This window comes from Arvicola amphibius, chromosome 7 (genome assembly GCF_903992535.2).
Source record: "Arvicola amphibius chromosome 7, mArvAmp1.2, whole genome shotgun sequence".
NCBI classification, from domain to species: domain Eukaryota; kingdom Metazoa; phylum Chordata; class Mammalia; order Rodentia; family Cricetidae; genus Arvicola; species Arvicola amphibius.
Genome location: NC_052053.1, coordinates 97,219,340 through 97,241,075, shown reverse-complemented (window position 1 = coordinate 97,241,075; position 21,736 = coordinate 97,219,340). Strand labels below are relative to the sequence as shown.

Genomic DNA, 21,736 nt, shown 5'->3' with positions numbered 1-21,736 from the left:
CTTTAGGGAAGGCCCAAGGCCCTCCCTACTATATCTAAGCTGAGTAAGGTATCCATCCAAAGAGAATAGGTTCCCAAAAAGCCAGTACAGGCAGTAGGGATAAATCCTGGTGCCACTGTCAGTGGCTCCTCAGTCTGCCCCAGCCATGCAACTGTCAGCCACATTCAGAGGGACTAGTTTGGTCCTATGCCTGTTCCTTCCCAGTCCGGCTGTTGTTGGTGAGCTCCCATTAGCTCACACAGACTGAGTGGGTGTCCCCATCATGGTCTTGACCTCTTTGCTCATATTCTCACCCTCCCCCTCTTCAGCTGGACTTTGGGAGCTCAGCAATCTTCCTATTAAAACTTATCCACCATCACACTATCAGGAATTAATTATTAAACCCTTATTTTTTGTCAGGTTCCTTCTACTTGCTACGCTTATGCCTCCTTTTTCCTCATTTCCATGTCCTAGCCTCCCCCCAGCTGCTGACATTACGTATGCAGAGCAGGTTGGCTGTATCTTGTTACCTTGAATTACCTGGTGCCTGCCTTCAAGCTTCCACGCACTTACCTGAAGCAGCTTGTTGTCGGGGTTTCTGTCCTGCCTGGTTTCTGCAGTCATTAAGTCCCAAAGAAATCACACAGAGGTCTACATTAGTTGTAAACTGATTGGCCTATTAGCTCAGGCTTCTTATTAACTCTTATAACTTATATCAGCCCATTATTCTTATCTATGTTAGCCACGCGGCTCAGTACCTTTTTCAGCAAGGCAATCACATCTTGCTTCTTCTGTGGCCAGGAAAGGACTGAGGAGGAATGGGCTTCCTCCTTCCCAGAATTCTCCTGTTCTCATTGACCCGCCTCTACTTCCTGTCTGGTTGTCCTGACTCTACTTCCTGCCTAGCTACTGACCAATAAGTAAATTATATTTATTTAAATAATTGACAAAATGCAGACTATGGTCCCACACCAGCAGCTGATGAAGACAATCCTGGGGAGGGGGTGATTTCTTGCCTGATGGAGAGGCTATTTTTTTTTTTTTTTTTTTTTTTTTTTTGGTTTTTCGAGACAGGGTTTCTCTGTGGCTTTAGAGCCTGTCCTGGAACTAGCTCTTGTAGACCAGGCTGGTCTCGAACTCACAGAGATCCGCCTGCCTCTGCCTCCCGAGTGCTGGGATTAAAGGCGTGCGCCACCATCGCCCGGTTGGAGAGGCTATTTTTAACAGCATTCAGCGCACAAATTTTTTCATTCTCTCATTTTCCACCAATATTTTTCATTGAGAATATTTTTTGGTGCCATTAAGTATTCTTATTCTCTACAGTGTTCCCAGCTGCACCCATGTGCCATTATTAATTTAGCTAGCATCCTACTAGTTGATGTTTGGGTTATTTTAACAATCTGCTCTGATACTGTGCTGCCAGGAAGGCTGTGTGTGGCTCTTCCTGTTTCAGCTGTGCCAGTTAACTTCCCCCCAACCATCTGATAACATGGCAAAGGCCAGTGGGAGAGACAATCAGGGCAGAGGAGATGTCACTAGACTCATTCAAGAGTGGTAGGAAAGGTGATCAGAACAGAAAGGTTTGATTTTTGTTGTTGTTGTTGTTGTTTTGATCTGTCTTAGTTACTGTTCTATTGCTGTGAAGACACACCATGACCAAGGAAACTCTTATGAAAAAAAGTGTTTAATTGGGGGCTTGCTTATAGTTTCAGAGGATCCATCTATTATCATGCTGAGAGTACGGTGGCAGGCAGGCAGGCAGGCAGGGTGCTGGAGCCGTAGCTGAGAGCTTCACATCCTGAAGGCATCGGCAGCAGGCAGGGAGCTGCGGCTTCTTTTTTCTTTGTCATTTCTGTAGGCCTGCCACGGGAATGTGTGGCCGGATTAAAGGCGGGTGGGTCTTCCGGCCTCAGGTGATAGGGACGTAAAGTGGGTTCAGATAGCCGAGCCTATGAGAGCCGTTCTCATTCAGACCACCACACTGTCCCAAAAGAGCAGGGTAAAAGTCTGGCTTCTGATTTATCCCCATCCCTGGCTCAGGGCCGGACCGAGGTATGTTCCCCGACAGGGCTGACAAGGGAAGGCTAGGCTCAGGTGGGTTTCTCCTGAGTATTTCTGGTGGTTGTACTTGCCATCACACAGCACACAGTCGAACTGATCTTCCCCAAGGGTTGGCTGTATTTTCCTCACTTGAAGTCGCCCAGCACCTACTTCCAAGCTTCCAGAAAGAAGAGTGGGGAGTAACATAGACTCGGCACACACCGTCCCGTTGCCCTTCATGCCTCCACTGCCTTCTCTGTCACAATGAGATCAAGAGTGAGTTTTGGGAACCGTGGTTGTGATAACTTGAGAGAGGGCTGCTGGTGGCAGCCAGGTAGGGCCCTCCTCGGAAGTAATGTGAAATAGTCACCAAAGGCTGATCTGACCTTGGGACTTGGTGCTCACGCTCTCTTCAGTGGATTTCAAAATCCCATAAACGCTGTTAACATAAGCCTTCACCGAGAGGATTCTAAACTGGCTCCCCACCTTGGCTCCTTCGCCAGCCATTTATCGGTTACTTTATCATTCTGCAAATTTAAATGGAGTTTGGCTCCAGGAGCCCTTCCAGACTGCAAAAATCCACAGATCCTCTTGTTCCTTATGTGATACAGTGTCATATTTGCATGTGACCTCCACACAGACAACTCTTGATTACTTACATGACCTAAAAATGCAGTTGCCATGCGCATAGCTGTAATAACTGTCTTCAGGAATGCTGACTGTAAATATGGATGCAGTTTTTTTCTTTCTTTTCTCCCCCAAATATGTTTGACTGACAGTTGAATCTACACAGGCAGGACCTGCTATATGATGGGATGGCTTGCCAGCAGTGCAGATATTAATAAAGCCTTGAAGGAAGCGGTATCTTCTGAGTGCTTTCCTTATGAAGCCCCTGCACAGGCCACAGGAAGTGAGTCCTTTACCACTGACCTCTGACTAGGATCCACAGTGATAGTGAGAGGGGAACAGGTACCAAAAGCACTGGGCCTTCCAGCTGGAGGCTTCAGAGAGGGGACAATGGCAGATTGGTAATAGCGAAAGTTCTAAGAGAGTGTTCCAGAAACAAAAGAGACCGCAGAAAGGCTCGACAGTACTCTGAATCTAGGGGGAACCTGGGGTCGTCTGTAAAAGCAGGAGGTCCGAAATTTGTGGTGATGACATCAACATTTACCCCCTTGAGATAAATCTCCCAAGTGTGTCCTGAGTGTGGGGGTGGCAGCAGCATAGAGGGAGACCCCTCTGTCTGGTTGCTAGGAGGAGACGTATTTCTGAGAACAAAGACAGCTACTTGGAGGGCATTGGCTCCCATCTGGCCGTCCTCCTGCTTACAACCATTCCCCACTCTGGTCTTGGAAGGGACCATTGGAAAATAGCAATCCCAGGCTCCACTTTCATGGGTATCGCTTGAGAACAGGTAATCCTGGGTGTCTCCCTGCTGAGTGCAGAGCTTAGAAAGTCACTTCACGCCCAGATCCCACGCCATGACAGGTGCTGGGGGAAGATTTAAAAAGCCTTGACGCTCATCTAGAAGAGCAGGGAACGTGTCTCACAAACAACGGCAAAGATGGGCATCTCCTGACTGTGAAAAGTAAACTACGAGGATCCACGCGATGATCACATCTGCAGACGCGATTTCACTGGGAAGAGATTCCCACAACACTTTCCATACGAGCCTTACCTGGAGGCAAGAGTATGTTACAATGCATAGATGTTTCAGTTACACTTTCTCCGTAAGCTGCTAATAGGAAGGGAGGGGAAGGGGTGGCACTTGCTCTTTAAAAGGCCATCTCCAAGAAGCTAAAACTCACTTTACACTTAGTAGCAAGAGACCAAAGGCATGTTCTCTCTTATGACCTAGAAATTAAACTCTGAGGGGTTTATTCAAGAGAAATCAAGGGGAAATAACTGTTCCCATCAGCTTTATCCACAATAACTCACAAGTCGTCATAAACCTTACGGTGGCAGAACCATTCTGTAACTTAATTTTAACAGAGGATTAAATATAGCTCAGGTGTGCCTCAGATGAATGATTAACTGTGTATATCCGCACCGTGGGATACTATTCAGACAGGAGAGGGAGTGAACTGTTGATACATGCGAAAGCTTGGATCTCAAGGGAATTATGTTGGCTAAAAATAATTCTAAAAAAAAGTCACACCATATTACTCCTTCTTCTCTCCTCCCCTTCTCGTTCTTTTTTCTCTTTCTGTTGTTTAGTTTGTTGATTTTGTTTTTATAAGAATAGATTTCTCTATGTAGCCCAGGCTGCCTTTGAACTCACTAAGTATCCTAGGTTGGCCTGGAACTCACGGCCCTCCTACCACTGAATGCTGACTCCTAGGACTACGGAACACATCACCCATGTCCAGCCCACACTGCAGTTTTGAAATGAGCACCCTTAAAACGTGGAGAACAGTTGGACAGCCATTGGGGAGAGATAACAGGAGGAAGGTAGATGGATGGATGTATAAGAGGTGACTGACAGGAAGTCCTGGGGTCTAATCCTAGACTGACAAACACTTCACTTGATGGCCTTCAGCAAGTGACTCAACTTCCTTGTATCTCTGATTCCTTATCTGAAAAATGGACGAAATACTAGAGCGGGCCTTGGAGGTGGAGGTCAGGAGCTCCTCGGGCGAGTTCTTAGAAAGCAGGTCTAGCCCTTTGCGCTCACTCTAGATCCCCTCTTGTGCTGCCTTCCTGAGAGGGGCTTGGCCACTGGCCACTGACATATAGCTGCTTTCTTCTGATCTCCCCCATGCACCTTGTCCTGCCCCTTCTCTACCCCCTTCCCAGGTCCCTTCTCTCCATCAGGAAATCTTGTCACCAAGAGAGTAACCAGGATGCCGTGATTTGACAGTCTGTCTGAGAACACTTGTTTGTCTACACATGTAGATTTCCCAGCTCTAGAACTTGGTCATCTGATATCTCTGCCCCTTGGCTAGACCTGGAGCACCTAATGACTGTCCTGGGCTTAGCAGCTGGGTGTTTCTTAAGAAACACAGTTCTGGGGGCAGGAGAGATGGCTCAGCACTTCCTGTTCTCCCAGAGAACTCGGTCAGTTTCTTGCACCTCTGTAGGTGTCTCACAACTGCTTATAGTTGCACAATCATGATCAAATGCCCTTTCCTGGCTTCCATAGGTACCTGCACACATGTGGTGCATACACACACACACACACACACACACACACACACACACACACACACGCGCGCGCGCGCGCGCGAAAATAAATCTTTTTTGAAAAAGAAGAAACACAGAATTGTAATCTCAGTTATTCAAGAGGCTGAGGTAGAATGATCACAGGTTCAAGGCAAGCCTGGGCATTTTAGTAAGATTCTGTCTCACAATAAAGATTAGAACAATGACAACAGATGTTGGCGTGGATGTGGAGAAAGGGAAGCAGCTATGCACTGCTGGACAGTGTGAGCTCGTGTACAAGCCAGTGCAGCCACTGTGGAAATTGCCATTGGAGGTTCCTCAGAAAGCTAGGAATGGATCTACCATCTGCTCTAACTCTCTCTCTCTCTCTCTCTCTCTCTCTATATATATATATATATATATATATATATATATATATATATATATACTAGTGGTTATATACCCCTAAGGGACCCTCTATCCTACTATAGAAATACCTGATCATTCATGGTCATTGTTGTTCTAGACACAATAGCCAGGAAATGGAAACAGCCTAGAATGTCTATCCACTGATTAATGCATAGTGAAAATATGGTACATTTGCACAATGGAATATTTTTTTCAGCTATTAAGAAAAACAAAATTATGAAATTCACAGGTAAATGGATAAAGCTGGAAACAATCATTCCGAGAGAGGTAACCCAGACCCAGAAAAGAAAATGTTGCATGTTTGTTCTCTCTCATTATGAATGTTAGCTTTGACTCCAGATATGTGTATTTCACTTGAAATATCTATAGAGGTTAGGAGATATGGAGACATAGGGAGGATAGTTCAAGGGAAAGGAGATAGACCACAGGGCTATGAAGGGTTAAAGAGGAATAACAGAGCAGGAAGGATTAAATTGGAGGAAGCCAGGGGAGGGCTTAGTAGAGGAGGGAATGTGAGAAGGAATAAATAGCACCAAAGACCTTAAGAAAAAGTCTTTTGGAAACCTACTATGGTAGATGCTTCCTAAAATACACACATATAGAAATGTTTAAGTGGAGTTACCCTATAACAGGGCAACAATTCCCCTGCTAGATACCACAGGTTAATAGCTAAGAAGTCTGGTGCCAGGGATAGAGTTACTTCTTTTGAAGTAGTTGGCCAGTGGGGTCCCATATACCCCCAAACATTCTAGGCTATTGTCATTGCTCTTGGTTACCATCCTCCAGAGCTTGCCACTAAAACCTGTTATTGAAGACACCACACACTTGAGTCATAGATCATGGAAAAAAACAAAACAAAAAAAAAAACCCAAAAAAAAAGCTGGGCGGTGGTGGCGCATGCCTTTAATCCCAGCACTCGGGAGGCAGAGGCAGGAGGATCTCTGTGAGTTCGAGACCAGCCTGGTCTACAAGAGCTAGCTCCAGGACAGGCTCTAAAGCTGCAGAGAAACCCTGTCTCGAAAAACAAAAAAACAACAACAACAACAAAAAAAAAAAACATAGATCATGGAAAAATCAGGCTGGTACTTACCTGCAAAACTCACACCTTCCGGGTAGTTTTTACAGCCCTGGAAGGTGTCATGCACATCACCAGAAGGTAATCATCTGTTTCACCCAGATGTGAACCTTGAAAGCTACGGTAATGACCAGCCTGGCAAGATATGCTCTCTCGTTCAGTAGTGGCAGGAATACCATGGGAGTAACCAGCCATTTTCTCATTTGACTAAAAGCTTACTCCACAAGATGAAACCCATCCCTGGCACTTTGTCTGGGCCAAGAACCTGTGACTTAACATGTTCCAGGCCCTGAGGGAAAAAATAATCTACTATTATTCTGCAAAATTGACATAGTATTAAGCCAGCTCCTAATGATTTATCATTATACCCATGGGTGCATTTCTCAACTGGCATCAGAGGGGTTTCTTTATGTAGCAGACAGTGGCGAACAAAGAGAGACTCACAATTGGTCCAGGTGCAGAGAATGAAATACTGAGGAATATTCAGCCCTAAATGGTACATCTATACCCCTCCTCCCAGGGCTTACGGATCATTGTGGAGGGGGGCAGAAGAATTATAAAAGCTGGAGGTGGTGGGTGACTCCAAGGAAACCACGTTCTCCAGATACATCAGTGCTGCTGCGCATGGGAACTCACCATGGTTGTGAAAACACGCACAAGACCTGTGCAAATTCAAGCCAGACGGAACTCCAGCATGGAGTGGGGAAGTGTGTATAAGTCCCACTCCTACCTGAGGAGCTATTGGAGAATGATAACTGCGGGGGGGGGGGGGGCAGTCTTCTGTAAGGTTGTGGCCCCTAGTAGATTGACTGCGGGAGAGTGGAAGGGCCACACATCCTAGAGTAGAGGGCAGCACAAATTATACTTCACGGATGGGGCTGGGGGAGGGAGGCACAAAGATGGGTGGGTAGAGAAGGGGGTGTAGGTATGGGATGAGTTTTGGGAGATAGGGATGAATATTACTAAAACACATTGTATGAACTTCTCAAAAAAAAAAAACTAATTCAAAAAATAACTAAATGAAAGAGGGGTGGGCATATGGCTCAGTAGTAAAGTACTTTCTTAGCACGTGTGAGGTTCAGTTCCCAGAACCACGAAATGGCAACGTCAAAAGAAAGGTACAGTTCTCAAGTGCTAGAATTGGTGGGGGGGGGGGCACATGTGTAAGAGGTCCCCGTGGTCCTTGGAGTCCTGAGTCTGTGGACATATGGTAGAGGGATCCCCACACCGGACAAACCTCTCTGGGCGGTTTTAGGAGGCACACTCTCAAGACCACGGATTTCTCCAGACTTCAGAGCTTGCTCTTGAGTGATGCTTTTCCACCCTGGTAAGAAGCCTACAAGGAAAACAGCTAGTGAGCACAACTACCTCCATACTTAGCATTTTTCAACACTGGGCTGCCGAGAGATGAGGTGTTCTAACCCAGTGCACAGAATGAATCATGCTGGGAACATTGTAGTCACCGACTCAGAGGCTTCCAAACTGACCTGGCAATTGAAGAGGCGGGGGGGGACACATAACTGCTCCTAGGTATGGTGGAGGAGAAATTTTATTATAGATATGTGGGTGAGCATAGAGTGGGGACATCTGGGAGAGTCCTGAGTGGACAGGACCCTGAGCCACATCAGGAAAGTGGGGAGGGGAGAGGAGAGGGAGGGGAGCCAGGTGCAGTAGCCAGGAGGCTTAAAAGAGCAGGTAACAAAAGTGACTGGATTATATAGGGAAGGGCAACTGAGGTAAGGGAAGCACAGCCCCTGGGCTGGAGAAGTTAGGATAGGGGATGAGATCTGACAGCCAGGAGGACCTTGTTACAGGTAGGACTGAGGGATAAGAGAGAACCTAGTCACCAGTGTCTGCTTTGATATGCTAACAACAGTTTACCTCCTGCTAAAATTGTCCTCTGCCTTCATAGGCTCTCTTGTGCCTTACAGAGCTGGGGACCAACCTATTCAAATTCATCTTTGTTGCCACAGCCTTTTAGGCTCCTAGCTCTTGTGTTATTGGGACTCTGGGGGAACTCAGTAATTTGTGGTCCTTTGCTTACTCCAGCCATAAAGGTGTCAGCCATCTGGGACTGTGGAGTCCCTTTATGACAAGGAAAGGGGCTGTGGGCAGGCAGTAGAGTCTGGGGTTTCCCCAGGCTGATCTGTAAAAGAGAAAATAGGCCCAGAGCTCCCTATCCCACTCCCCAGCCCCGCCCTCTCTTCCTGGCCTCACAACTTCTTTTAAAATGTTTTCTGTACTTACCAAACCCTGTGTGGAAAATACACTTCTGGGAAGAAAGCTTGTGAGTGAACCAAGCACCCAGCCGCCTGGACTGGGGAGTAGCTGGGGCGAGTGGGACTCTGTACGTATTAGACTGGATTTGGGGAGTAGCTGGAAAAAGTGGGACTCTGTACATACTAGACCTCGAAACAAAAACAAGAAATCAAAACTGAGTGGAACATTTGTGTACGTGGAAGAGAAAATCAGCACTTTTGTAAAAAGGTAAAATTGGGCTTTCTGACTTTTTTTTTTTTTTTTTTTTGGTTTTTTGAGACAGGGTTTCTCTGTAGCTTTGGAGCCTGTCCTGGAACTAGCTCTTGTAGACCAGGCTGGTCTCGAACTCACTGAGATCCGTCTGCCTCTGCCTCCCAAGTGCTGGGATTAAAGGTGTGTGCCACCACTGCTCAGCATAGGTGGCATCCTTAAGAAACAACATTAAAGAGAATCAGTGTTTATGCCAGCACTATAAAATACATATACACATACCAATGATGTCCTTTTATCACAAACAAGTGTGTTCACAGGCATCATTATCCTGTTGAACACAGGCTATACCCTGCCAGTGTGCCCCAGAGTGGTTGTAATCTTACCCTGGTCATTAAATACTCTGAATGTCACCTGTCTGAATCCTTAATTCCTTCTGCCTTACTGCTGTGCCAATGTTTATTGAAGTCACTTTAAAAGCAGATCAAATGTTTTGGCAAATTGGGTAAAAACTTCCTCCCCAAGAATGTAAAGGGTGCTCCCGGGCAACAGAAAATTAACAAGCAAAGGTTCATTGGCTCTATAAATTACCTTGACTTGCAAGCTTAAAGTCAAGGAAACAGCTTATCACACCGGAGCCCGAGGAGCCAGGGTCAGGGGGTCAGTAGGGACAGTTCCTTCTGAAGGTTGAGGAAGAATGTTTCTCCAAATCCTTGACAGCCTCAGGCTGCACTGGGTCTTCCTGTGGCCTTTCTTCATTTCTGTCTCAGTGTCTGTTCATGTTTCTTTTTTTTTTTTAATATTTATTTATTTATTTATTTATTTATTTATTTATTTATTTATTATGTATACAATATCCTGTCTGCGTGTATGCCTGCAGGCCAGAAGAGGGCACCAGATCTCATTACAGATGGTTGTGAGCCACCATGTGGTTGCTGGGAATTGAACTCAGGACCTTCGGAAGAGCAGGCAATGCTCTTAACCACTGAGCCATCTCTCCAGCCCCCTCATGTTTCTTTTTATAAAGACATTTGGATTAAGGCCTATTCCAATACCTCCTCTTTTAAAAGAATTATTAATACTAAATTATTTCCCCTCCCTCTCTTCCCTCTAAACCCTCTTATGCCCTCCCTCAAATTCATGGCCTCTTTTTCTTTAATTAGTGTTGTTATGCAAGTGTGTGTGAGAGAGACAGAGAGAGAGAATAAATATATGGACATAACCTGCTGAGTCCGGTTACTTATATGTCTGTGTATTTTAGGGCTCACTTCTTAATACTGGATAACCAGTCAGAGAGCTCATGCCTGGGAATGACTGACCTCCCCGTCTCAGCAGTCCTTAGTTGCTTGTCACTCTTTATCTAGGGGTGGACCCTTGGCACGCCCCCTCTGTGCTGGGACATCAGCTAGTGTTGGGATTATTCAGCTCTTGTTTAGGCTGCCATGCTGTGGAGATTTCATGAAGATAGCTTCCGAGTCATATCTAGGCACACTCTCCCAGCAGACTTCCTTTCCAAAGTCTTTCTGCCCTTTCTTCCTTGCTTGTTCCCCGACCCTTTGGAATAGGGGTGGTGTGGTAGCTGTGTCAGCTGGGGCTGGGCACTGCATGACCACTGTTCTCTGCCATCTGACCAGTTGGGGCTTTCTGGAACGATCTCCAGTGATCTCCTGATTAAATTGGCACTTTTTTTTTTAAACCTCTAAAAAGGATTACATTTGCAGGTACTGAAGATTACGACTCTTACACGTCTTGTGGGGAGGACACAAGACAACTAACTCAGAATAGCAAAGCAGTTGTGTAGGCAAGGGCTCCCTTTTCCTCCCAGCCCCAGGAGCCCATTCCTTTCCTGTCCACCCAGTTCCCGCCTCCCTTCTACTCTTCATCTTCAGCTAAGCTCTCACTAGTGAGTCAGTCGTGAGTCCGTGTGCACAAACTTGTTCTTCCTCTCATTTGATTTCTCTTCATCTCAAGCCAGTTGGTGGCGTCTTGCCCAGGTAGTCATTATGCCCCAGATGGATCGGGAAAAACAACAAGACAGGTGCCAGGGAGAGCGGCTTCTCATAGGCTGGAGCCTGCAGCCTCAGTATGGTTGCTTTGGGGAATGTCAAACAGAAGATTTCTGTGTACACGAGGGTACCTGGAACTCCTTAAGTCACCAATTCTCTAATTTTTATGAGCATAGTTGTCTTTGTGAAGCTAAAATTGCCTACCAGCTCTTTTCATAAAATAATACCCCAACCACTCAAGTAGGGAGTACAGGAGGACTCTGTGATCGGAGCGTGATTACAGCCTCCAAATTCACCCTGTAAATCATACCAGCTACTGCCAGCATCACCAATTAGACTCAGCAGAGTGTTCCGTCTGGGTCTTCTGAAGCACGGGTGAAACTTATCTTAATTCCTTATTCTCCATTGCCTAACCAACTCTAGACATGTCCATTCAGACTTCTCAGGGGCCTTAGAAATCAGAAGGCTAGAGATATGTCCTCAAGGAGGTTCTTAGGCGGTTGTTACAGATGCTTGGGCCCATCATCATGTGTCCAGTGCAGATGTATCTCCCATCATGCAATTCTTTACCACCAAGTAACTATTTCTTTAGAGTTCACACATGCCTTCCTGGGCCAAGGATATAGGTCAGTAGTAGAGCGCTTACCTAGTGTGTTGAAGGCTCTGGGTTTGACTCCTAGTACTTTAAGAATAAAAATGATGGATAGATAAATAGGTAGGTAGGTAGATAGATGATGGATGGATGTGGGGGTGGGTAGATGGATAGACAGACAGACGACTTGTCTTCTCGATTTAACGCTTGGTTTAACAGATTTACTTCAAGAAAGAGCCTTCCCTAAGTGAGGAAGCTCAAACTCGCCTCCAGTTGGCACACACACACACACACACACACACACACACACACACACGGTGGGGGGAGATATCCACTCAGGGATGGGGGTGATATGTCATCTTACCTCTTGACCATTGCCTTCTTATTCTGACCCGTAGCATGAATTCTAACTGCTCTTAATATATAAAACCCGGAGTCAGAAGTTAGGGGAGAAAGCTGAAGGATCAGAGAAGCAGTGCAGCCACGGGAGAGACCTTTGGCTTCTACCAAGGCTCAGACCAAAGGGGCAATCCTGTCCTCAGACTGCATCCTCAGATTGCACTGAGCTCCTGTCTCCTTCTGCCTTATATTCCTCTCTCGGCCCAGCCATATAACTCCTGTTGGGGATTAAAGATGTGGGATCCCAAGTGCTGGGATCACCTTTGTGTGAGCTCTGTTTCTCTTTCTAGACAGATTCAATCTCTTGTAGCTCAGGGTGGCCTTGAACTAACAGAGATCACACTGCCTCTGTTTCCCGAGTCCGGGGATTAAGTGTGTGCCACCGCTGCCTGACCTCTGCTGGCCTACGTCTGCACTCTATTCTTCAGGCAGTCATTTGTTAGACAGCAACATCACTACATTGACCACAATCCCCTAAAAAAGATACCACACTCAACAGGAAAGATGAAGTTCCTTTTGACAAGGATCTGGGAAAACAATTGTTTTCTTTCATGAAGAGACCAATCCTTTTTTTCACGGGATGCTAGTCTGAAAGGATGGGAGAGACTATTTAGTAGAGTGTAGGCCCCTTGGTTAGCAGACAGGAAGTCAAGGCCTACAAAGAGATAATGATTCTTGTTCTTTTGGTTAGAGGCAAAGGTGGGTCAGCCTAGGAAATAGTGGTCTGTGCCACACGGCATAATTCAGCTTTCATTCAAACGGAGAGCGGGTCGCAACAGAGTGAGAGGGTGCTTTTTCCTCAGCAGAAATTTCCTTGTGACTCAGACTTGAAGAGGAACAGCAGGGGAGCAAAACAGGGGTTTGCCAGTGCTAGCGGGTTCCACCCAGTGTATGTAACGCATTTACCTAGGTCTCCTGTCCACCTGCTTCCGTTTTAAATGAATGTCCTGAAAATCCACACTTACCCCATAATGGAAAAGGTCTGGGTGTCCTGGGTTCTTGCTTTTCCAGCTTTGTTTTTCTCTCAGGCTTCCCTGGGTTCTCGGCTCCAGCCTGATGTGGCTTTTTGGAGTCCCTCGGACAGTCCCTGCCACTGCGCATGTGTGCTCCCTCTGCCTGTGTCTGTCTGTCCTTCCCCAAATCTCTCCTTCTCTCTTCCCACCTGCCTAGAAAAATTTCCTTAGTTTCTCTTAGACCAGTCAGCCTCAAACAAGAGTGATTTCACCTCTCCAGGGGACATTTAGCAATGTCTGGGACTATTTATCAGCTGTCACAGTTAGTGCCTGGGTAAAGAGAAGCCAAGGGATGCTAACCATCCCACAATGCCCAAGACTTTATCTATAATAAAAAGTTACCAGGCTCCCCATGCGCATAATGCTGAGGTTAGAAACGTTCAATATTTTACTTTTCGACTTAAAGGTCACCCTTCCAGGAAGGCCTCCCCTGATGTGGTAAATTGGGTGGAGGCCCCTCCCATCATCCACAGGTGTTTCCATTCTCTCCGTTCCCTCATAATCTAACCCCTGCTTCCTTGACAGTCTTCCAACCCCCAGGAATGGACCAGGGGTACCCAAAATTTGACACTGTCATCTTAAAATGTGTTGGGGCACAGCCATAGCTAGCCAGAGACATGTACGGCCTGCTAGCCATAAGTTAAAAACACCTGGAGTAGAGAGTGCTTTGGTCCATCCCGCCCCCACCCCACACAACTGCTGTCCATGTTTCATAAAGCAAGACTTTCACCTGTTGCCCTTGGACACAGTAGCCTGCAAGGTGTTCTTTCTTCCCAGGAGTGGTGTAGGTTTCTGAGGGCCTCAAACGCAGATCCTTCACGATTCTGCCACACTCTGGGGAGTCTGGCAGAATGGTCTGATATCCCATTTCTACCCCCTTCTAGTTGAGTGACCTTCAGCGAGTTGCTTAATTTCCCTGAACTCAATTTCATCATTTATGAAGGACTATAAAAATAGAACCTGCTCCGTAGAGTGGCGGAGACTTAAAGGCATGCGCAGTATGTCTGAGGTAGTGAGCCCAGCTCTGACAGCGAGCCAAGGAATGCATTGCTGTAAGGAGGCGGAGACGGCTTGGTGCAGAAGAGCATTTGCTGTACAAGCGTGAGGACCTGAGTTCGGATCTCGGAACCCATATAAAGCCAGATGTGCTCGTTTGCATGTCTGTAACCATAGCACATGTGAGAATGTGACAGAGACAAGATCGCTGGTCAGCAGCCCAGCTCCAGATTCAGTGAGAAACCCTGTTAGCAAGGGAATAAGATGGGCGGTGCTAGACCACACCCTACATCCTCTTCTGCACACACAGACAGATGCTGATATCTACACACATGTGTGCCCATATACCACACTCTTACACACACGCCCTTACTATGAAGAGGGTCCCCTTGCTAACTCCCAGCGTGCAGAAGAAGGATGAATGGTTGGCGGTAGCCTGTCACCATATTCTTAAGTTCCTCAAAGCTGCCTACAAATGTCTTATCTTACTATAGATGTATTACACATGCCTGGAGAATTCCCCAGCCCAAGCCGACAGTGTCTCTATACCACCAGCAGGTAGGGCTCGGGTCATCTCCAGCCGCTCACCCTCTCCACCTGCATACTCTCTCAAACCCTAGCCTGGCACCCTGGATCCTTATCTGGATTCCACGTCTCAAGTTCCACCTTCTGCTTCAGCCTTTGTCTGGAAGACTGCCCACTTCTCTTCTCCTTGGGCGCAGCCTCCAGTGTGAGCAGGGGTTCCTCGCCCTGCAACCAGCCTGGCCCTGCCTCCTATCAGGTCTGAACCTCGGTCCACAGCCAGGTGCCCCAGTTCCCATGGGATTCTCTATGAAGGAATTAGAAACATTTTTATGAGCTGAGGGCCCAAATAGCCCACTGGGTTTGCTTTTCCCTTGTAGGGGCTGAGAGAAAGTGAGGTTTTTCCTATTTCAGCCTCCTACTTCCTTTCTCTGCTGCTTTAGACATAAAAAAAGGAAGGAAGGAAGGAAGGAAGGAAGGAAGGAAGGAAAACCATTTTTAAAGAAGCAGAGGTCCTTCCTAGACTTCCGAGGTCAGTAAACAGAAGTGTGTGTTTAGAGCTGTCCAGCGAAGGCTTCAGACACAGCGGGCACTGGGAAGCTACACAGGGGAAATCCTTCTGCTCTGAGAGCAGAGGTAAAAGTCTGATGTAGGAGCAAATGCAGGAGCCACACAGGTAGCTGGCAGTGGGATCACATCCAGGCACACCCCCTTCCAAAGCCCCTCCCCGTCAGCATAGCCTGGGACAGGGGAAGGGACAGTGGTGTCCAGGACCCTACTGCTGAATGTGGAGGGGAGGTTGTGGCATCAGCTCATGGTGAAGGAGCCTCTGGTGTACCAACAGCTTGTAATTCTGGGTGAACTGCCACCCTGAGGGTGAGCAGTTGGCTGCCCCTGCTGACTGGCTTTTGGCTTTCTGCCTAGCAGCTAGGAAAACCTGGTGGGTTAGTTTCTAGACCTCGTTCACTTCCTGGTTCTCATACCCTAGTGTGGAGAGTTTGTGTGGTTCACCTAAGAGTCTGCGAAGGGATGGGGTTTGGGTTCAGAATGTGTGACGGGAGATGACTCAAGGGGTGGAAACAAGTGAAATCAGAACTCAAGATTAAAGCTGGGCGTGACGGCACAGGTCTCTAATACACTCTGGAGGCGGAGGCAAAGGCAGGTGGACCTCTGTGCGTTTGAGGCCGGCCTAGTCTGCATAGAGAGTTCCAGGCCACCCAGGACTACACAGTGAGACCCTGTTTCACACACACACACACACACACACACACACACAAAGCCTGTGTTGTGAAATCTCTTTGTAATCTGAACAGATGAGCCGCACGTTGGCCAGCAGCCTTCCAACTCCGTGCTCAGGCTGGCCATGGGTGGTCCAGTGTCTCTCTTTTGGTTTGATTTGTGGAAACAGGCAGACACCGTCCTACCCTCCCCTATCTGCAGTCCTTCCAGTGCGTACAATCAGCCTCTTTGCTTAGTCAGCGCTTGCTAACTATGGTGGAAGCATCTCAGCAGGCTCCCAGTGAAGTGCCCAGGGCCCCAAGACAGTTCAGCTTCCTCTAGACACATTCTCTGTCCCGGCCCTGTGGCTCAGGCTAATGAGAAAAATCCTTCAAGGGAAGATGCTTATTCAAAATGGCTAGTTACAGAATGAGCACCTGCCACCCTTAGCTTCGACGCCTAGGGCTCCATGTCCAGAATGCCTGTATGAGCTGGTCACTAGCCCATCAGAAAACTCCCCCTCTCAGAGAGAAGCAAGAAGGAAGGAGAAAGACAAAGACCTGTCTTGATAGAGGTTGGGGGACAAGCTGAACAGGGCTATAGTGAAGTTTAAAAACATGATTTGAATGCTCCTTGCGTACCAAGCTGTGTATTAAGTACTTTATGGTCCTTATTTTGTACCCCACACCCATCAATCTGATAAGGAGGAATCTAGGCCGGGGAGCCAGCCATTAGTTTAAACCTATCCTTGCCTCTTGAACATTGTGTACTCTCAAGAACATTCTTACATTCTTAAAGGCTCAATTTGCTTATCTGTAAAATGGAGTAATAACAGCACTGACACCATAGTATTCTGAGGATTACGTCAGATAAATGCATATAAAATGGTAAGGCATGTCTCCGGTACAAGGCAAGCAGTCAAGTATTAGCTGGCCTTATTACCATTGCCTTTGATAGCTTCTTTCTTGGCTTACTGCAACAAAGTCCCGTAAACTAGATGACTTCAGGTCACATAGATGTGTTGTCGGATGGCTCTCGAGGCTAGGAGTCCACAATCAAGGTGGCGGTGGGTTGGTTTCTTTGCAAGGCTGTGAGGGATAGACTGTCCCGTTTTCTGGAGTTTGCTTCCTGGCGCAGCCAGATTCTCTTCCCTCCACATGGGAGCCTCAGGCATTCCTTGCTGCTGTCACAGCGATTCTGTCTGTATCCCTTCCTATTGTTCTTCTTCCATGTGTACCCGTTTCCCCTTTTATAAGGAAACCAGTCACATCATTTGGGCCCACTCTAATGACCTGCTTTTAACACGATTACCTTGAGGGAAATCTTGTTTCCAATACAGGTCACGTTCTCAGATACTGACAATTGATAGTACCCATGTATCTTTTAGGGGAGACATAATTTGGTCCGTGATATAAGGTGATGTAACATGTTCAGTTATGCGACTTGTTGGTGATGGAACTGGTCCTCTAGCCACTGATTTTTGGAATGCAGAAAGACTGAGGCAGGGGTGTCTAGTGCTGTAAGATGACAATGTTGTCATCTACGGATGAGTTGGGCTGCACGCACAGCTATCCTGGGACCCATGTGGGCTGTGGGCCACAAGCTAAACTAGCAGGAGCTACTCAGACCCCGCCAGTTTGGGTGATGGCGTTTTCTCTTTATTTTTCCTTTTTCAACAGCCTGCCTGCTCCAGGCCGAGTTGGTAAATTATGAGCGAGTCAAGGAGTATTGCCTCAAGGTCCTAAAGAAAGAAGGAGAGAACTTCAAGGCCCTTTACAGGTCTGGCGTGGCCTTCTATCATCTAGGGGACTACGACAAAGCTCTCTACTACCTGAAAGAAGCAAGGACCCGACAACCCACAGGTGAGACAGCTGTCCCTTCTTTCTCAGCACAGGCATCCCTGACACTTCCTGGGGCCTGCTCACTGCAGAAGACAGCATCTGTAGCTGGCAGAACTAGGTGGGCCCAGGAATAGAAAACAAGGCCTCAGGCATAGGTAAGACTTGGACTGAGGAGAGCACATGGTCCATGCCTTCACCTGAGGTCTGGTGCTCAGGGACCCTGGGCCCCTCTTTTCTTCAGATACACTACAGAGTTGAGTTTCGCCTTTCCCAATTCAAAACTGGGTCTCGTCACTGATTCAACAAATAGATACAGAGTTTTTGCTACGTAGCACAATTTGTACTAGGTACCAGGGATGCAGATGAGAAGGTGCCTCCTCTCTCCCATAAGTCCGCAGTTGGCTGACAAGACAGATATGAACAGAAACTTTTGAAGCTAAGGGTAGCATCTTTCAGGAAGCATACACCGACTTCTCCAGTCAGATGGCATTCCTTCACATAGTGTGTATTAGCTCTCCCACCAACCATTCATTCCCTCGATGTTTGTTAAGGTAGTACAATACACCAGGAACTAGAGTACATGAGCAATGAGCAAGAAAAGGCTGCTACTGTGCCCAGGGTCCTGTTCTTATAGTCCTAGCATTCAGGAAGCTGTGGCAAGAGGATTGCTTAAGCCTAGGATTTCAAGACCAGTCTGGATAACAGAAGAGAAAGTTACTTGTTTTATTTGGGTTTGAGTTTTGGTTTGGGTGTTGTTGTTTGTTTGTTTGTTTGTTTGTTTTGAAAAAAGGTCTCACTGTGTCAACCAGACTGTCCTCAAACTCCCCATCCTCCGGCCTCAGCCTCCCAAGTGCTGGGATTACAAGCGTGTGCCACCACACCCAGCAAGGAAGGTTCGTTACAATGGAGGAAGCACACAGACAGGTAGATGGTGCCTTATTTAGCAGCAGCAAAAACGATAAGAAGGAGATTAAGCAGAGTGAAAGGAACACTGTTTTAGAACAGGTGGTCAGTCAGAGAACCTCTTCGACAAGGTGAGCTGTAGGCAGTGACTTGGCTCGGTGTTATTGCTCGTGTGGTGGATTCCTTAAGATCGCAAGAGTTCCTCCAATCCATATCTCTAAGAACGTCTCAATTTTCAAACATCAGGCATATTCTTTGTCTTTTTAGAGACTACCTCTCCATCGTTATGTATGGTTTGCTTGTTTTCCGTACACAAAGTGTGGTCTGCCGACTATATCGTAAGCAAATTTGGAACTAAAAGCAAGCTCTTCCAACAGAGTTGTCCCGAGGACCTGCAGTGTGTGCCAGTACAGGATGGATGCTATGCCTGGGGATTTTAAGCACGATGCTATATATTTTTACTTCCACGAGTAGGCATCCTAGGCAGCAGTGTGGTCCATATGCTGTGGTAAGTGCTGAACTAGACGATTCTAGCACACCATGAGCTACTTAAGGGAAGGACTGGAATTAGGAGAAAATGCTTCAGTTGAGAAGTGGTTGTCTGGCTGTACTCACAGAGACAAAAATAAGCATGGAGCAACGTCCTTTAAAGGTCCTAAGTTAAGTAAAGCAACACATTCGACTAATGTTCATTGATCGCTATGTTAAGCACTTTTTGACTTCCCTCTTCTGGCCCTCACAGCAACTCTATGAGAAGGGAATTATGAGTCCCACGAGAATCAGGCTTGGGCAGACATGCCAATCACTACATGTCTCCTTGAGCATTTTTAATTTTTATTTATTTATTTATTTTGCGATAGGGTCTCTCTCTCTACATAACCCTGGCTGTCCTGAAACTCACTCTGTAGCCCACATTGGCTTTGAACTCACAGAGATCTGCCTGTCTCTGCCTCCCAAGTGATGAGGTTTAAAGGGCATGCCATATGCCTGGCTCCCTGGGCATCTTAATGTTTCCAGGTCCCAGCCTTCCTTTTGCCATAGTGAGGGTCAGGATGCATTCCTTGCAGGCTGCAATAAGAACCAGATGAGGCAGCGAAGGCTGAAAAGACCTAGCCCAAGCGGGCACAATGGTGTATGTACACCTGTAGTCCCAAGTGCCTGGGAATCTGAGGCAAGAATATCACTTGAGTTCAAGGCAAGCCTGAGCAACCCCCTCCATTAAAAATGTTTTGTTTGCTTAGGTTTTTGAGACAGGGTTTCGTGTAGCCCAAGCTAGCCTCAAACTGGTTACACAGTCAAGGGTGACTTGAATTGAACCTCAGGTTTACGCCTCCCAGGTGCTGGGATGTACAGGTACTTGCCACTACATCCAGCTGTAAGCAACATTTTTTTTTTTTAACTCAAAAGAAAAATCACAAAGTAGATAATGAAAAATGAATATTATTTCTTGCAAATGAGACACAAGGGTAGGGATGCTGGCTTACCTGAGGGTTAATGCCGAGCAGACTCTCAGCTGACTGAGACACAAGGGTAGAGACGTTGGTGGCTTACCTGAGGGTTAATGCCAAGCAGGCTCTCAACTAACTGTGCTGACACCGGAACCACTGAGATCACTTCTTGCCCACCAGGTCAGATAACCACAGTAGACTGATTCCACTTGCTAGTGAGAAGCCATGAGGAAAAGGCCAGCATCTGGTTACCACCTAGGCAGAAGGGACCCTGACTGAAAGAGTCTAGTCTGTCACCAAGCTTTAAACCCAGCTCTTGGCCTCGTCTTTGAAGACACCACCATAACCCATGCTGGGAAGTCCCTGAGCTGTGTTTTCTCTCCCTGCAGACACCAATGTGGTTCGGTACATCCAGCTGACGGAGATGAAGCTCAGCAGATGTTCCCATAGGGAGAAAGAAGCCATGTAGCCAAGAGGCCTCTATCAAGCCACACCCATGCCTGACTAGGGACTTCCAGGCACCCTTGGCGGAGAGTCCCCGTGTGGGTTCTCTCCCTCTCTCCCCAGTTCTTCCTGTACTCCTTGTCCTTCCTGTTGCTCCCTGACTCTGTCTACTCCCAGTGCAAGGTGACAGGCACTCTTGGACCTTGGCGGGTAGCCCAGACGTGGACTTAATTCTCTTTTCCAGCAGACCAGCAAATGGGACAGCTGGGGAAGAGTCTCATGGACTGAGAACAGCACTGTGGCTTTGACTTGGGCCAATGTTTCAGAGCCTGGTAGGTATGCAGAGCCAACGGTCTGGAACCTTCTACACCTTCTTGATGAACCAGAGCATCTTGAGGAAACTGAAAGTAACCTGGGGCTGATGAATGGGAGAAGCGTTTTTGAACCAAGGCTGAGATTGTGAATTCCCCCCTCCCCTCCCGCCAGTCACCTGGACTCCTGCCACACACACCCTTACTTGTCTAGGCTTGTACTTTCTTCTCTCGCTCTGGGAGGTCAGTTCTTTGCCAGGCAGGCTTCACATGCCATCAAGGCCCACTCTCGGTGCCCTCTGGTGACCACACATACCATTCCCCGCCTCCCAGCCAGCAGGCAGCTGTGACAGCAGAAGGGCGGGGTGCAATGGGCCAAATGTTGGGAGCAGAGCAGACTGCGTAGGTGACAGAGGAGGGAAAGATGACGCCAAGGGGAAGAAAGAGCCTTGGGTGGGCTGACGGATTGGACTAACTAATGTAAATAAAAACTAGCTCCCAGGCATCAGTTCCTGTCTTTCTGTTGAGAGCAGCCCACTCCCTCATTTCCTTTCCCTTCCTGTCCCTCAGGCAGAGTGGCGTACAACTTCCCCTAAAGCCAGTGACCGTTAGCCAGGACTAACCTTCATGGTGGCCACAGGCTTTTGTGCTTTGACGAGTCAGCTGGGATTGTGGAGAGTGCTCCAGGATTTGGGTTTGTGAGGATTTGTCCAGCCCCCCCTTTTTTTGACAGAATTGCCTGAACTCAATATCTAGCACATAACAAATTTTTGTTGAATTGATAAATTTCCACTGCAGACTGACTGACTCTCCTGCCTTAAACTGATCGGAACCCAGCCTGGTCTCCTGACACGTATGCTTTTTATGCTATGCCATGTTGAAACATCTCTCGGGGGCTTGCAGTTTCCCC

General features: G+C 47.3%; 1 protein-coding gene across 1 annotated transcript in view; it reads left to right on the top strand.

Moving 5' to 3' along the window:
• The window catches only part of Ttc9 (tetratricopeptide repeat domain 9), a 35,092-nt gene extending 14,242 nt beyond the window's left edge, over positions 1-20,850 (top strand). Inside the window, exons 2-3 of the mRNA XM_038338145.1 lie at positions 17,559-17,741; positions 20,461-20,850. Coding sequence (XP_038194073.1) covers positions 17,559-17,741; positions 20,461-20,540 — 263 coding nt within the window. The 3' untranslated portion in view covers positions 20,541-20,850. The remainder of the gene's footprint in view (positions 1-17,558; positions 17,742-20,460) is intronic.
• Positions 20,851-21,736: the final 886 nt, after the last annotated feature.